The 15,922-nt window shown below is 57.3% G+C and overlaps 1 protein-coding gene across 1 annotated transcript; it reads right to left on the reverse strand.

Moving 5' to 3' along the window:
- Window positions 1-2,049: 2,049 nt before the first annotated feature.
- SRF (serum response factor) lies at window positions 2,050-15,556 on the reverse strand. The gene is made up of 7 exons (XM_084262538.1): window positions 15,083-15,556; window positions 13,442-13,708; window positions 7,907-8,168; window positions 5,719-5,838; window positions 4,473-4,664; window positions 3,821-3,897; window positions 2,050-3,548 (listed from the first exon to the last, which is right to left on the reverse strand). Exons 1-7 carry the CDS (start codon window positions 15,518-15,520, stop codon window positions 3,453-3,455), a joined length of 1,452 nt encoding a protein of 483 aa, XP_084118664.1. The 5' UTR covers window positions 15,521-15,556; the 3' UTR covers window positions 2,050-3,452.
- Between the last annotated feature and the right edge of the window lie 366 nt (window positions 15,557-15,922).

Consider the following 15,922-nt stretch of genomic DNA (forward strand, 5'->3'; position numbering starts at 1 on the left):
GCTCCATGTTAGGAGTTCTGTACAACATACACAGCTCCCTGTGCACAAGTAACATGGGGTTGTGTGGTGCTGAACCCTGTGACATGTATGTGAACGTGGGGCTGGCTGTGGTGTAACCCATAAAAGCAAAGCACCTTCCCTTCCAATGGGGAAAAAAAAGAGACATTTCAGCAGCTTTGTTCCTCAGCACTTTCCATGCAGCATCTTCCTCTCCAGCTACGCCGAGGTGTATTTCCTTCAGATCACAGTGTGAGGAATCACATGGTCCCTCTGTTTCACAGACTTTTACCAGCACTAAATGTTCCTTGTCATACCGAGATTTGCTGCAGGACCTGATGCTAGGGGCTTTCTTTCCCACCTTTAAGGTACTTCATGGAGTCCTTGCATGCCTTTGGTCTGGCTTCTAGGGGCCTACAGGCATCTGCCCCAACCTGACTTGGCTTCTTCAGTTTGGACTCTGAGCATCACCCTATCTTACAGTACTTCTTGGAGCTTAACTGTTACCTTTATGAGGACCAATGCCATCCTTATAGACATTATGTGTCTTCATCCCCCAAACCCCATGGGAATCTGCCTCTGATCCCCCTTCATCACCCTCCCCCACAAAGCACAGCAAGAGACCCTGAATCTGTGCACAAAATGATAACATTTATTGAAAGAGTAATTTTTTTTTTTTTTAATACAAAAGAAAGATCTGTACATAGTACTGTGATTATTTCCACATCCTTCCAGAAACACAACCCTGGAAACTGGAGGGGAAAAAAAAAAAACCAAAACAAAACAAAAAAACAAACAAAAAAAAATAATCCCACACACACTTATGCGTACACACGCGCGCGCACACACACACACACACCCCTCAAACCAGTAAAAGGAACTAAAAAAAAATGTCACCACACAATAAATGCCATTTCATCCCTGATATACAAGTGTTCTTACAAGTCTGCACTTAAATAAAATACACCATTAGCGTTTAACCAGCAAGTTGCCTTCGGGGAGCCGTGGAGGGGGATGCAGTTGGGACACCCTGTAGCAGCAGGGGCACTCCCACCACCCTGGCCCAATCGCTCTCTGCTCCACGGTGGGCAGCGCAAGCAAAGCAGAGCAGAAGCCAGGCCACCGTGACGTGCTGGGTGGGGACAAGGGGCGACGCAAACCCCGACCCCATCCTTCTCCCTGGACAAACTCCTATGCACCCAGCCTTGTTTCGGAAGCATCACCGAGCACTTTCATATGCCGAGCTACAGGACATGGCACAGCACTCCCACACGCTCCAAGCTGCAGGGTAGCAGATAGATACTAGAGCAAGGATACTACAGGGCAAGGGGGGGAGGGGGGCAGCATGCAACATCACATTCTCACTTGACGGGCCACCCCGCTCCCCACAAGCCCTTCCCAGGCTGTGTAACAGACAGCAGGCTGAAAGATGGTTCTGGGAGCTCTTGGCACAGCGGGGCTTGGAGGGGAACCCGTCCACATCTATGCACTAAGGAACGGCTGTAGAGGGGGAAGCTACAAGCCCAGATCATCAGCCAGGAGTGGAGGAGATGCTACGTGCACAGTGAGCAGGGAACAACCACTGCTGGCCACTCACCACCCAAGGAGGAATGGGGATGCCCGCATCCCTTAGGCAGTCACAGGTTAGTACTGCTCCACACACAACCACAGGCCCCAGGACCAGAAGTGACCAGGGCAGCCGTCAGAAAACCCAGCCCACCTCTGGCACCCAGGCACACCACAAAGCCCCTTGGCCTCTGAGGGATGGGTTTCCCACTTCTGGAGTCCAGCCACTGTTTCAACTTGCCTTCTGCCCATTAAGCCCAAAAGGATGGGTATGGAGTCCTCAGTACAGGTAAGCAGAAAACAAGCATCCCACTCAGTCCAGCTTGATCCCTGGCACATGCTGGTGGGTGGAGAGTGCAGCTTAAACGCTAATGCTGAGGGAACATGTCCAAGGTTACAATACAAACTCAAAAGCAAGGCCCCTTTCCTGCCTCCATGCCCACCCACCCCTCTCCCATCCCCCTGGTACAAACCCCATGAAAACTGTACAGGAGCCAAACTTTTATTCCTTAAAGAATTACATAAATACTGAGTTTAACACTTAGAAAAATAAAGTAATTTTCTTTTTTTTTTTTTTCCTTTTTTTCTCCAAGGCTTTTGTTTTTAACTTAAAAAAAAAGTTATAATAGCTGCTTTATCTCCCCTAAGGATTCAGCAGCTTCTCTCACTTGCTCACTCTCCCTCCAGGGACAGGGCTAGGTAGCAGAGCCATTCACAGCAACTCCCATGCAGGACCAAGCATGCTCTAGCCCTTCTCCCCTGGCCTTGCAGAGCCTGCACAGGCATCACAGCTGCTCCTCCACAGCCCAGGACTGGTGCTCGGAGGAAGAGCCTGCCCTCTGCCCAGCAGCTCAGTGCCCCATGGGCTCTTCCCTTCGACACTTGAGTTGTTTTCTCCACCTTGCATCAGACACAAAAATTTAGAAAGCGCTGGCTGGAGCTGCAGGGGGATGTGGGAAAAGACCCAGCCACGTTCCCCTAGGTGTACAGAGTCCACAAGCAGCACGAGGGCTGAGAGTGTGGGGTTGGGTCAGCCACAGAAGCCTCCAGGAGTTCTCCAGGGCATCGCTGTGCTCCTGGGCATCCACCGACCACCTCAGCTGTGCCAGGACAGCTGCAGGGGCAGAGCCAGAGCCAGGCAGGCTGCAAATCTGCCAGGCAGCCCAACGAGGAGGCACTGAGGGTAGAGGGCTCTCTGTAGTGCATACAGGGAGGATGGGGCCACGTGCCGCAGGCTGTGCCGTGCCCTCCGGAGGCAGGGTACACAGGTCCAACCAGAGATGCACATGCAAGCTGGCCACTCTGCCCTGTCCAGAGCTCAGGGTGAGCTGCTGCAGCCAGGACCTGTCACCCCCACAAAGGCACATTGCTGAGGCCAGCAGCACAGCCACGGCCCACTCTGCTCCGAGCTGGGCCCACAGGAGAGCTCTGGGTCTGCGCTGAGCCCCAGGCAGAGCAAATACTCAGGGTGGGGGGGGGTGGGCAAGGTGCCTCAGAGTCCCCAGGAGGAGCCAGAGCCTCCAGCTGGGAATGGCCCGCAGCGTTTGTCTACAGCGCAGAGCAATCCTCCCCCCAAGAGACAAGTTTTCTTTGGCTGGCGTGAGACAAGCACAGCTACTGCAGCATCCAAACACCCTCAAGCCCTGCACGGCCCCAGCACAGCTCCACCCGAGGTGGGTCCTGCAGCCCCACGCGCGTGCCTGTGTGTATGTGTGTGTGGGTGGGTGGGTGCATGTGTGTGTGTGTGTGTGTGTGTGCATGTGTGGATGAAGGAAACGTGAAAAGGCAACAATAAATAACTGGTGCAGTCTGTATGAGAAGGAATTGCCGCCAGCCCCAGCACTGGCATGACAAGCCAGGGACAGCACAAGGCCAGCAGCAGAGGCCTCTCAGTCACTCTTGGCGCTGTGTGAGGTGTCCAAGTTGACCACCTGCAGCTCCGTCAGGCTGCTGCCGCTGCTGCTCTGCTGCCCGATGACTGCCATCTAGAGAGAAAAGGGAGGAGGAAGCGCTGGGGATCAGCATGCCCAGAGACCACGTGTGCCAGCAGCCAGGGTGGCACTGTCCTTTCTAGGCACCTGTCCAAGGAGGGCAAGACTTCCTCACCCAAAGATGGGTGGCACTGGTAACTTTGCCAGACCTGAGGACTGCCCTTACCCAAGGGCCCAGGTCTGCCCAGACCCAGAAATGGATGTGCAGGCAGAGGCAGAGCAAGAACACCCCCCATGAACAGCTGTGAGTACCACTCCGAGCCTACCTGGTGAAGCTGGACAGCCGAGACTGGGATCTGAACGGTACCTGATGGGGCTGTCAGGAACACTTGGGGGACGCCACCTGCCACAGAGAGAGAACACACATGACACCATCCCTTAAACAGTGTTTCCCTACAGGTCCTTTCTCTGAGCTCCACGGAACTTCACTAGTATGAAGGCACCTGTTTGCATGCATTGAGGCATCCCAGGAGAAAGCCACATGCACTAGCTTTCCTAATACTGGGAGAAGCAGGCACAAGCCCTCAACCCAAGTCTGTATGGCTCCATGCTGCTTTGCCCCCTCACACACCCACACATCCCCTTCCAGTGCTGCTTTGCCCCCTCACACCCCCACACATCCTCTCCAGAATCTCCTAGCTCCCTCCACTGCTTGTCCCATACGTCACCAATCCCAGCAACCCTGACCCTTTCTCCCCAGCAAAAAAACCAGGTCAAGCAATCCTTTGCATAAGGAGAATGGCTGGATCTAAAAGCGAGCATCAAGCACCACCCCTGCCAGGCCTCTGTAGAGCCTCTAGGACGGCTTAGAAGAAACCTCTTTGAAATTACTACACAGCATAAATACACGTGAGATGAGAAAAACCAGGGTGGGCACGAGAGTACTTAGGGGAGGACTGACCCAGACAGCTATCTTACCCTGATCCTGGACCTGGCCATGGGACACTTGCATCGCTGAGGGCGCCTGCGAGAAGGCGTTGAGGACTGCAAGTCCACCATCCGCGAGGCCAGATGTGGGCGCGTACATCACCGCGTGCGGGCTGGGGTACATCATGTGGCCACCCACGGTGGTTGGCACAGATGACGTCATGATGGTCGCCGGGAGGGTCACTGGTACCAGGAAAGACTACATGTGAGCCACACGGCAAGGAGCCGGCCACACTCGCACACTTGCTCAGCTCCCCTCCCTCAGCCACCCCTGGCAGGCTGTCCAAAGGAGCAGCAGGTACCTGTAGCAATGCATTTTGAGAGGAATGGGGGTTTTTGGCCCATCCAGACTTATTTCTGACTCCCATAAAATCAGGCCTGGGGGTCGAGTGGAGATATGTTAAGGCACAACTGGAATGCGGTAGGAGCAGAGCAGAAGTCTGAGAACAAGATAAGAAACTGCAAGCACGTTGACAGCTGCCTTAAAAAGGAACAATGTGACTGTGTAGCCTCAACCAATTATTAGCAATAGTGAGACACATGTAAGGTGGGTGAATGGAGCATCTAACCAATAGCAATGTAATGCAACTCATGTACTGACAGAGAAACCTATATAAGCTCTGTGTGTGTTTCAATAAACTTGATCACATTGATCCGAGTTGAGTCCCCAAAACTCTGGCTCCAGCAGATACCCATCTTGTTCTCACACTCCTGAGGAAAAGCCCCACAGAACAGGCAGGAGAGCTCAAACCTTTCACAAATGAGGGGACAGAAAAGAAAGGTAACCAAATATCCCAGGACTGAATTGGACTTGAGATACAAGTTTCCTGATAAAGCTTTAATAGAGCTGTTGAACTGGATTCAGCCAGCACCCAGGCACCAGAACTCAGGTTTTGCTGACAACCAAGGCATCCTCCGCAAAAATCTAAAGTAAATGTGAGCCCATGCCTTGTGCTGGGGCAATGCTAAAGAACTGAGAACTGGCCAACCTGTTCCCAGCTCCATGCTGCAAGTAAGAACAGACAATGTTATCTGGAGAGGCTCTGAGATCCCTTGTAAGGTGCCCTACGCAGCATAGCACAAGGGCTGGCCACAGGTATAAATGCACCTGGGAAACTGCCAGAAAGGCTGCAACAGAGTTGGTTTGAAGACAGATCCTGGGCAGGGACCAGGTGTGAGCATCATTATCAACAGAGGTTAGGAAGACAGAACATGGTTACCATCACGTCCCAATTACCTGTTCCGCTGGAAGAGGTCTGGGTAAGGTCAGTGCTGCTGTCACTAGAGGGAGACGTTTGCTGTGGTGCCTGGTGCACCTGGATGGCCTGGACTGGGACCTGCTGAGCCATGGTACCACCTGGGGGGAAGAGAGAAGCCCATGAGCCCGTGGCTCAGCAGGGATACAGGCACTCTGGCCCATGTGAAAGCCCCCCGACGCCATTCCTTCCCTGGCTGCTCGCAGTTTTGCGCCACGGCTCGGCACTGCACTGGGGAAGGCTAGCCAAAAGCAGCACGTGGCAAAAACCAGGCCCTGCCCCAAGGAGTAGGTCAAAACCTGCTCTTTCCTGGCACACAAGTGGCCAAGGAGAGCTTAGTTGGCCTACAGGGCTCCAGAGGGAAAAGGAAAAGCCACAGAAGCTTTTGTCCAGCTCCCAGACAAGTGTCAGGAATGTCTGTGGCCCTCCTCACCATTCCTAGCTCTGCCAAAACAGAAGTGGGGAGGAGAGGACCCAGCACATGCCCATGCTCAGCCAGCCCTGCAAGGATCATCTGCACAGAGCAGAACTGCAAGGACCCAAATGCAGAGCCAGTGGGCCTTCACGCTCTGGAGCCCAACTCCATCCTCCACAGAGCACTCAAGGAACAGCTATCTCACTTAACTTGCAAACTCAATGACATCTCACAGGGGACCACTGGGCCACAAGATCACTGCAAAACTCTTCAGCTCCAGAGATGGAGCTCAGCACAGAAAGCTCCCCTCAGGCTTAGGTCAAGTTTCCAGAAAGAAGAGCAAGGGATGCCAGAGAGTAGGAATCACCAGCCACCTCGCTCAGACTGGGCATCTCCCCACACACCATGCTACAGAGACACGCATCCATTATTCTCTTAGCTCCTCCAGATCACAAGGTAAATCTGGTCCCTTGCATAGAATCACACTGTCTGCGAGGGCCCAAGGGAGCCATAAGTCCTCCAAGAAAGAATATGCAAGCTATTGGACTCATTGCCTTGGGCACAAACAGGCAGGACACAAGAAATACTGTCTCACTCTCGGTGCTGGTCCTCAGACGATGGCTAGAGGAAGAAGAGTCTAGCTCTGCTCTGAAACTCCAGCCAGGAGCACATTCAGCCCCAGTACAACACCTGGAAAGCCTTGACTCAGCACAAGAAGGAATTCCTACACAAAGGACAACACACACAGCAGCAGCACTTTCTGCTCTGGGTCTCTCCTAATCTATCCTCCACACAGTGGCTCAGTGACTGACTGCAGATCCAAATACAAAAGCAAGGGCAGCTGCTCAACCACCAGTGCTTAAAACACATCCACTGGGCATCTGAGCCCCTGCAGTCTCCTCCCATCAGCCCTCCTGGCAGCGCAGTTCAGCCTCAGCACAGCTGCACCAGGGACCTGTCTCCTGTGTTTTCTATCCACAGGACAGGAGACCAACAACCCCCTACCTCCCTTGGTCTGCAGCCCTCCCCAGACACTACTCCTGCCTATGCCTAACGTTCCCTGCCCCGCCTTCCCATCTCTTCCCCCACAGCCAGGGTCACCCCCTGTGCTCTGCCTCCTTCTGTGCTCCCACCTCAGCTGGGAATCACCTCTCTGGCCAGGACCAGGACCCCCACAGACGCCTCCAACCCCCCACCTCAAGGAAGCGGAGGAGAAGCGAGTGCTGACCTGTCAGCGACACGATCTGCCCTCCAGCTCTGGCAGGGAAGCGGAAGACTGTCTGTTGTGCCTGCTGCAGCTGTCCAGCCGTACCCGTGACCACCTGGCCCTGCTGGCTGGAAAGAGCCAGGGAGTGCGGCTGTAACTGAGTGAGAGGAATGGTAGGAGTCCCCGGAGACAGGGAAGCACCTGCCGAGAGGAGGGAGAAAGAAAGGCTTTGTCACCACCAGCTCTTCTCACTCCCTCCAGGCTTCTTGGTGCTGCCCTGGGGTCCCAGCTCAGCTCCCTGCCACCATGCCCTTCCCAGCAGCAGGGCCAGCTAGCAGCGCTCTACGGAAACAAGTCACTACACGACTCTTCTCCAGCCACTGGCCTGGCTGGGCCTAAGCAAGGAATCCCAGCCAGGCTCTCCCTACAGCAGCAATCACTCTGCTTCCACCTGCCACTAGGTCTCCTCTCCTCTGAAGAGAGCAGCAACACACTCCAAGGTGCAGAGACGGGATAGATGCAGTCCTCAGCCCCTAAAGGCACTGACCTGACATGAGGGTGAAGCCGGTGGGTATTGGCATGAGGCCCCCAGATGTCACTGCACTGGCTCCAGTAGTCTTCAGCACTGTCCCGTTGGCACTGGTGACTGCATTGGGGCTGATGCTGGCAGACACTGGCGCCAGGTAATTAGTGATGGGGAATGACGGACCACTGCTGACCTGCATGGAGGTCGAGGTGGTTGGGGCTGTCTGGATGGTGGACGTTGTCCCCGGCAGGTTGGTGACAGTGAACGCTGGTTTCAGTGCATCCTGAGGAAGGAGAGATTGTGACAGCTCAGACCGGCCCTTGCATCTGGTCAACATCCACCCGTGAGACCAAAACAGAGTCCATAGGCTGCATCCCCATGCTAAGCCATACCCCCACAGCCTACTGCCAGCACATGGAACAAAGCCAGGGCAGCAGAGAGGAGTTGCTTGTACAAACACAAGGAGACTGTGCCCAATAACACAGCATGAGGAGAGCTGGAGAAAGCTCATCGTAAACCTTGGATACAAGCCCAGGGCCACACAGATCCCCCAAGAGACTTCCCTGCAAGACAACAGGGGACAAAGCAACCCTTCCCCTCCCAGAAGTGCCCATAGCCTCTGAGAGCAGCCTCTTTTTGGCACACACCAGGCAAAAGCAGTGCTTGCAGGGACAGACGTAAAGGCAAACACACTGTCTCCTGTCAGGAACACACACCACTTCCCTTATGGCAGGAAACACATGGCCAAGAATAAGCTGAGAACTGACTCTTAAAGGCAGCTGTACACCAAAAAGCAGCAAAGGAGAGGTGAGCAATGCCAAACCCAGACACCAGGGACTCCCACACCCAACCCCAACCCCAACAACTGCTTTGGTATGCCCTGGGGAATGGTCCCCCAAACCCCTTGCAGCAGAGGGGAGAATCTGGCTAGGGGAAGGACACCATTTGCCAGTCTGCTAGCAGGGGATGAGCACAAGGCAAACGCTTCCAAGGGACCTCACATGTTGGCTACCACCAGCAAGGCACCATGATCCGACAAGAAGCATCGGTGCTCTGTGCCTGTCACAGGACAGCATGGCCAGGGAAGCTGAGCACCAGGAGGAACAGGGCCCTGGGCCGGGCCAGTACCAGCCCCAGAGGTGTGGGGGCTGGCCACGAGGGAGAAACACCTGTGGCCAGGCTGAAGGGCACATAACACCCAGTCTTCCACAGTTACAGAGCGTGTGGCTGGATGCAGCTTGGATCTGCAGGAACTGACCAAGCCCTGCACGATGGTCCCTCACTGCCCCAACAGTCACACTCCACCTAACATGTCTTCTTCCCCCAAACACCCAGGGTCTCCACCGCCCGTCTCCTGCCCTGCTCAGCTGGCCAAGAACAGACTGTACAGGGGATGATGCCACAGGCCACCTGGGACCGGCTGTTCCCATGTCCTGCCACAACTGCCAGCAGGCCTGGGAAGAGTTAAGGCCACCACAACTCCCACCCCTCCCACTGCAGGCTGGTGGGCCCAGCACTCCCACGTGCTAAGCCTTGTTCCCAGCCTGTCAAGCTGCCAGGAACAAGGAATTCACAGCTCAACGAACAGCTAAAAAAGGGAAGGCAGCCCATTTTGGACAGGGGGAGCCAATCCTGGGCACTCAGCTGTGCCCCAGGGCCTGGGGAGGGAGGAGAGAAACACCCCTCCACCTTGGCACGCAGTCCCTGAAGTCCAAATTAGAATAAGCACGTGGTAATAGAGCAGAGCCCAGCAGAGGCACTTTCCATTAGCTCAACCACAAACTCCTGCCATCCCACATGGGACACAAGAGGCTGTGGGCACCTTCCCCACGTAGGTGATGGGGCAGAGCTCCCCCAGCTCACTAGGCCATGGGAGCCATAGCAGAGCAGGGTGGATCCTGTTCCCAGCTGGAAAAGCCAGGCTCCTGCATCCCCAGGTGTAGCCCCAAAGCTGTACACTCCTGAGATACAGTCTCCAAGCAGCCAGGGCACTTAGCATCCCTCCACATGCTCGGGGCTGGAGGAGGCATCCCGAAAGACTCACAGCACCCTTGTCAGTGGAGTGGATTCTCAGGACTCCCTAGAAGCACAAAGGCAAACCTGAGTACGATCAGAGCAGCAAAGGTGCATGGGAGGGATGCTGTGCCAGCAGGCTTAAACCATGCATGCCCATCTCTGCCCTCCCTACTCTGCCACAGTGAGGCTGGGTTTCCTCCCATCCTTGCTTCCTTTCCCTTGGGCTGCAGCAACAACTCCCAGTGCAAAAAGACAGCTGGGAGAAACCATGGGATTGGGCACTGTCATCTTCCCATGCCTGTCTGTGATGCCCCAGAGCTTCTGGGCACCTTGTTTTCCTCCAGCACCCTGCAAAGCCCACACTACATCTGCAAGGGTAGCCTTCACTAGAAGCCAAGCCATGGCTCAGCTTCAGCAGAGATTATCTGAAGGGGCCATGGACAAGCCCTTAGGCAGCACAGCAGCCCTGAAGGCCCTTCCCTGCCTGATCCAGCTGCAGGTCTATCCCCACCCAGAACAGTTTCTGGGGAATTGACATGCAGTAGAGAGGTGCAGCAGAGCATCAGGAGATGTCTGCCCAGATCCACACCACTGTGCATGCTTGATAAGTGCTATACAGCATGAGCAGACCACAAGGCATAGGCATCAGATGGCCTGGGCTATCTTGGACCTATTCTGTCTTGGGGACAGAACAATCCCACTCCACAGCTTCTGGGGGCTGCCTAAGACAATGCTATTCAGCCCCATTAGGCAGATATCACAGGACCACTGGCCTTGGAGGTACATGAGACATCCCAATCCAGTCCAACATTCTAGATGGGGCAGAAAGTCCCACCTTTCTCCCCACCCCAAAAAAGAGACGGCCAGATCAGGACTACTCCCATGCTCCTGCCACAGCCTAGAGCCCCCAAGCTCTGTCCAAAGCAACCCCCCTCCCACAGAGCCACACCCAGGAGATTACATGGACACCACATCATTTGAGGCCAGCCCAAAAACCAGACAGCACGTAGCAGTATCACTGCGAGGATATAGCTGCTGCCTTCAAAGTACAGTGTGCCCCAACCAACCCCGGTTTAGCTCCACAGCAGGGAGTTTGGGTTTGGCACAGCAGGAAGATCCCATAACCACTGCTGGGTGTAGCGTGCAGGAACACCAGAGGGCTACTGACTGCAGATAACAGCCTGGCTGCATTGCTTACCCTGCTGCTGCACCAGCTGAATGCAAGCAGGTTTTGTTCATACAGAGGGTCCAGGAAGCAGAGTTCACAGGAAGGCCAGGGAACAACCACCCAACCCTCTCAGAGCATCCTATGTGCCTGGACCTGACAGCCCAAGCACTGAGTTTCCTGCCGCTTCCCTCCAATAAGGCACCCATGACCCAGCCCTGTGTACCACCCACCCCTCAAACAAAGACATAAGCCATCCAGCACAGCCCACTCCCAGGCACCCTTCATCCTCAGAGGGCTTCTTGATCTATGTGAATTGGGCTGATCTCTGCCAGGCCACCAAACCAGGCTTCCAGCCCTGCAGAAGACACAGCAGAACCAGGAGGGTCAGAGCAGGATTGACCCCAGCACCAGGGCTAGCTGTGACAAGAACCCTCAGCAAGCCAGGGGTGGGCTTAGCCAAAACATCAAGCAGAAGGCAAGGCCACAGGGCTCCTCCAACTAACACCATCTGTGGCCACAAGGAACCCCACACTTATCACTGGTGAGTTCTAGGATGGAGCTTGCAGGGGACTACGCAGGGGCTGCATCAGAAAGCAGGCAGAGAGAAGTTGTGTTGAAATCTCCTCTGCAGACTAACTGCACACCAAGAGCACACTTCCTTTAGGGCAACCTAGCAGTATTCTCATGGAAAATCTTATGGAACATGACGTGGACCAGCCCCATGCCCGGTCAGCTGCCATGCACAGCACTTCCTGCACTTCCAAGTTACTCCAGGCACAGGTAATTTATCTCATTACAAAATGCCCACAGGACTTGCCTTTTCATCCAAGAGAAGCTTAAAAGACATGAGTCCTTATAAACACAGTCTGCACAAGGGAGAAATTCCTGGTGTCAACAGGCTCCTTCGCCTACTGCAAAGGGCTGGTACAGCTCACACTAGGAATCAGAGGCACCCAGGGGAGTCCCATCAGACTGGGACAGGCAGGGCTACTGTTGGGTTCCCACCAGCAGAAGGCCTTCCCATGGACTCTAAGAGCACAGGGCTCTTCAGCCAGCAATACCTTGGGCCCACCACAACTCCTCTACCTGAGGGGATCTCTGTGACAGTATTTCTCAGGGCAATACACTTTTTCTTGGTGCAGCACTGCACACACATGGGAAAGAGGGCGTGGAGGAATTGTGGTGACCAGGTGCTCAGCAGCAGCACCATGACCAGAGCTGTTGGGCTGCCACAGGATACAAGCAGGCAGCTGAACACTGCTGCAGCCCCAGACAGCACGTGGAGGCACATTTCAGGGCTGCACTCACTGCCTTTGGGATCACAGCACAGATCTCAAACACCCTTCTCCAGGTTCTGGCTACTGTATGGCAATGCTGCTGCTGTGGCTTGCACACAGTTGGCTGGAGGGCTCCTAAAATAAGGCCACAGTTGATCTGGAAGGATGCTTTTGCAGCAAGCACAGGTACAGCAGAGCTGCAGCGATTTGCAGCACCCAATGGCACCCTCACACAAACCCAGGAAGCTGTGGCAAAACCCCTAGTTCAGCATGTTGTCATCCCAGCCTTGCACGCCACAAACTCCCCTGCCTCCCATCTCTGAGGGCCTGTGGGCCTGAGCACCAGCCTGCAAAGAAAGCGGACTGCATTCAGGAGCCAGGTTTCTTGCAAGAGCTCTGAAGACCACCACCAGGAGATGCAGGGACAAGAGAGGGCCCCTTCCAGAAGAAAAGGGCCACTGCCCAACTCTGCACCCAGAGGCCAGCCCTCTGCAGTGCTCTGGGCGAGAGGCCACAAGTAACACAGGCAGGCAAGGGCCAGCGCCGGCAGGGACACCAGGCAGGGAGCAGAAAGAGTCTGTCCAGCCAAATGTTTCCATTCCCCATGTCCTCCCTGCCCCCTTCCAAAACAGCACCAAAGCAAGAGACAGCTGCAGCTTATAAGGAATGTGAGGGGCCCTGCCAGGGACTCTGGCGAGGGAAACCAGGCCTTATAAGGCCATGGAGGCAGAATCAAATTTTTATCAATGAGTGCAAGAGCATAGAGTCGCCCGGGAGAGATAACAGTGCTGAGAGTTGGCTGGGGGGTGGGCTGGGCTGGTGGGGAGCCCTGCTGCAAAAGCCAGGGAGAAAACACCTACCACCCACCACCCTCCCTCTCTGAATCACCACTACCACCAGCCAAGTGAAGGAGCAAGCCCCAAGAGGCTACAAAAGCTCACTGGGGTTGCAGCAAAAAAAGGGGACCTGTCCTCCAGTCTCCCCAGCTGCTACCCAAGGAGGGCTGGGGACAGCGGGGGCTGCCAACACAGCCCCACAGGCACAGCCCGTGCCCTGCAGGGTGCCCAGGCACGCAGCCGAGCACAGGAACATTACCTTGGTCTCCCCACTGCTGTCTGACTCAGACACCTGGTAGGTGAGGTCCGTCTCCTCGAAGCCCGTTGCACTCATACGCTGGTCAGTGGTGGGGTCCGAGCGCGGGGGTGAGTCTGGGGAGTTGAGGCACGTTTGGATCAACGCCTTCCCTGTCTCACTGGTGATCATGGGCTGCAGCTTCCGCGTAGCAAACGTGTAGACATGGCCCGTCTCACTGGCCACCAGCAGCAGGACTTGAGTGCCAGTCAGCGTGGAAAGCTCGTAGGCCTGCCAGCAGCACAAGGGGAGAACAGGAAGTCACAGGCAGCGGGGACACGCGAGTCCCCAGCACGTCCCTCCTTTTTGCTCACCCCAGCCCTAGCTCTCTCTCTCACTCCAGAGGAGAAGTGGCATCTAACACCAACTCAAGGTTAGCTCCCTACAGGTTAGGGTGTTCCACACTGCTTTCCCACCTCTTTTATCATGCCTTAGGGGACATGCATGTCAAGAGGTCAGACAAAGAGCTGTCCCTTCAGGAAAGTCGCCTGAAGACATGGGGAACACTGGGCTGTCCCCATCCTAGAAATCCCACCTGCTTCTTTGAACACACCTGGAAGCCTCTGACCTTCTACTTCTGCTGAGATGGTACTCAGCCCATATGTCTCTGCTGCATCTTCCCCCACCACTGACACCCCAGACAGGCCAGGACCCAGACTCTGGGTCTGCCTAGCCCTGAGCACAGCTGCACTTGAGTTCAGTGAGTTTACCATCCCCAGGACTGCCCCACGGGCTGAGAAGAAGACTCTTCGTCTGCCATCATGGCACACTCGGTGGTTTCACACAAGCTGCCGCAGACGGGATGGCCTCATTCTGCATCCCGTGCAGTCAGGATGCACCCGGTGGTACCCCACAAGCACTCACACCTTCCCAGGGTGCAGGAAGCCCAGCTAGTTGTTCAGAGAACACCGTGAGCGCAGCCAGGGATGCAGACCAGGCACCAGCATCCAACCGCCCACAAAAATCCCCCAAGTTTCTAATCTGGTCGTTGCACAAGGGCTCCGGGCACCGGGAACCACGGAGCGCATCCCGGACCGACCGAGACATGGCGCCGGCCCCTTCCGCGGCCCAAAGGGCCGGTCCTGCCGGGCCCCTGGCGAGCAGCGCGGCCCAGCCCAGCGGTGCCCCAAGTCTGGCGGGGTACCCAGCCAGGCTCAGAGAGGGGCACCGAGGGCTCCCAGCACGCCGCTCAGCTCCGGCCAAGGAGCTGGAGGCCGTAATCGGGACGGGCCTCCCCGGGCGCACTCGGCATTAACCGGGCCGCGTTACCGTGACCTCCTTCCCCGCTCCCTCCCGCCCAGGTCCGCGTCCCGAGCCCCGCGGACGCCAGGGACCTGCCGCCGACCCCGCCGGACGCTCCCACACGGCCCCCCGGAAGGAGCTAGCGCCGGGCCGCACCCCCCCCGCGGCACCGGGAAGCCGCCGCCGTTTCCGGGCACGGCCCCGCCGCCGGCCGGCTCCGAGCTCGGCCTGGGCGCGCTCCGCCCGTGAACCACCAGGGCTCCCGCCGGGCCGCCGCCACGGGCCAGGTGGGTGCCGGCCGCCCCCCCGCCCCCCGCCCCGGCCGCTCGCCCCCCGCGCCGGCCAGAGCCCCGGGGGCCGCACCTTCTTCATGATACCGGTCTTCCTCTTGCTGAAGGTGGTGTAGCGCCGCAGCTTGTTGTCGATGAACTCCATCTTGATCTTCACCCTGCCCCGCGTCTTCTTCCCGGGCTTGGCGCCGCTCACCGCGCCGCCGCCCCCGCCGCCGCCGCTGTAGGCGGCCGCCGCCGCTCCCGCCGCAGGCCCCGCCGCCGCCGCCTCGGCCAGGCCACGCTTCACGCCGCGCCGCTCGCCGCCCAGCTCCTCCTCCTCGGCCGACTCCGAGTCGCCCTCGCTGCCACTGTACAGCGCCTCCCGCTCCAGGCGGCCCCCGGGCGGCCCCGCCGCCGCCGCCGCCCCGCCGCCGTTCGCCCCACGCGGTACCGGCGACCGGCCCAGCCCCGAGCCGCGGGCCAGTGCGGCGGCCGCGCCGTTCCCGGCCCCGGCCTGGCTCGGCAACATCGCGGCGGCGAGCGCGGGTCGGGTCAGGTCAGGCCGGCCCCGCCATGGTCCCGCCGCCCGCTCCGCGCTCACGGCCCCGCTCCGCCACCGCCCCCGCCGCGCCGCGCCGCCCCCATATAAAGCGATACAATGTTGCCTTTTATGGCGAAGGCGCTCCTTATATGGGGCGAGCCGGCGCCCCGCCGGGAGGCACCGTCCCATTGGCTGGCGGCCTCCATGCTCCGGCGCCCATTGGCCGGCGGCCGGCGTTTGATTTGCATACGCTCCGACTGCGCTCGCGTCACTCCCGCGGTTGAAACACGCAGGGAGGCTCTTAAAGAGACAGCGCGCCCAGCCGCAGGGCCGGGCCGGGCCGGGCCGCGGGCGGGCGGTTCCCAGCCAGCCGCGCGTCCTCCCCTCCCC

Source organism: Gallinula chloropus, assembly GCF_964237585.1.
Source record: "Gallinula chloropus genome assembly, chromosome: 3".
Classification (NCBI taxonomy): Eukaryota; Metazoa; Chordata; class Aves; order Gruiformes; family Rallidae; genus Gallinula; species Gallinula chloropus.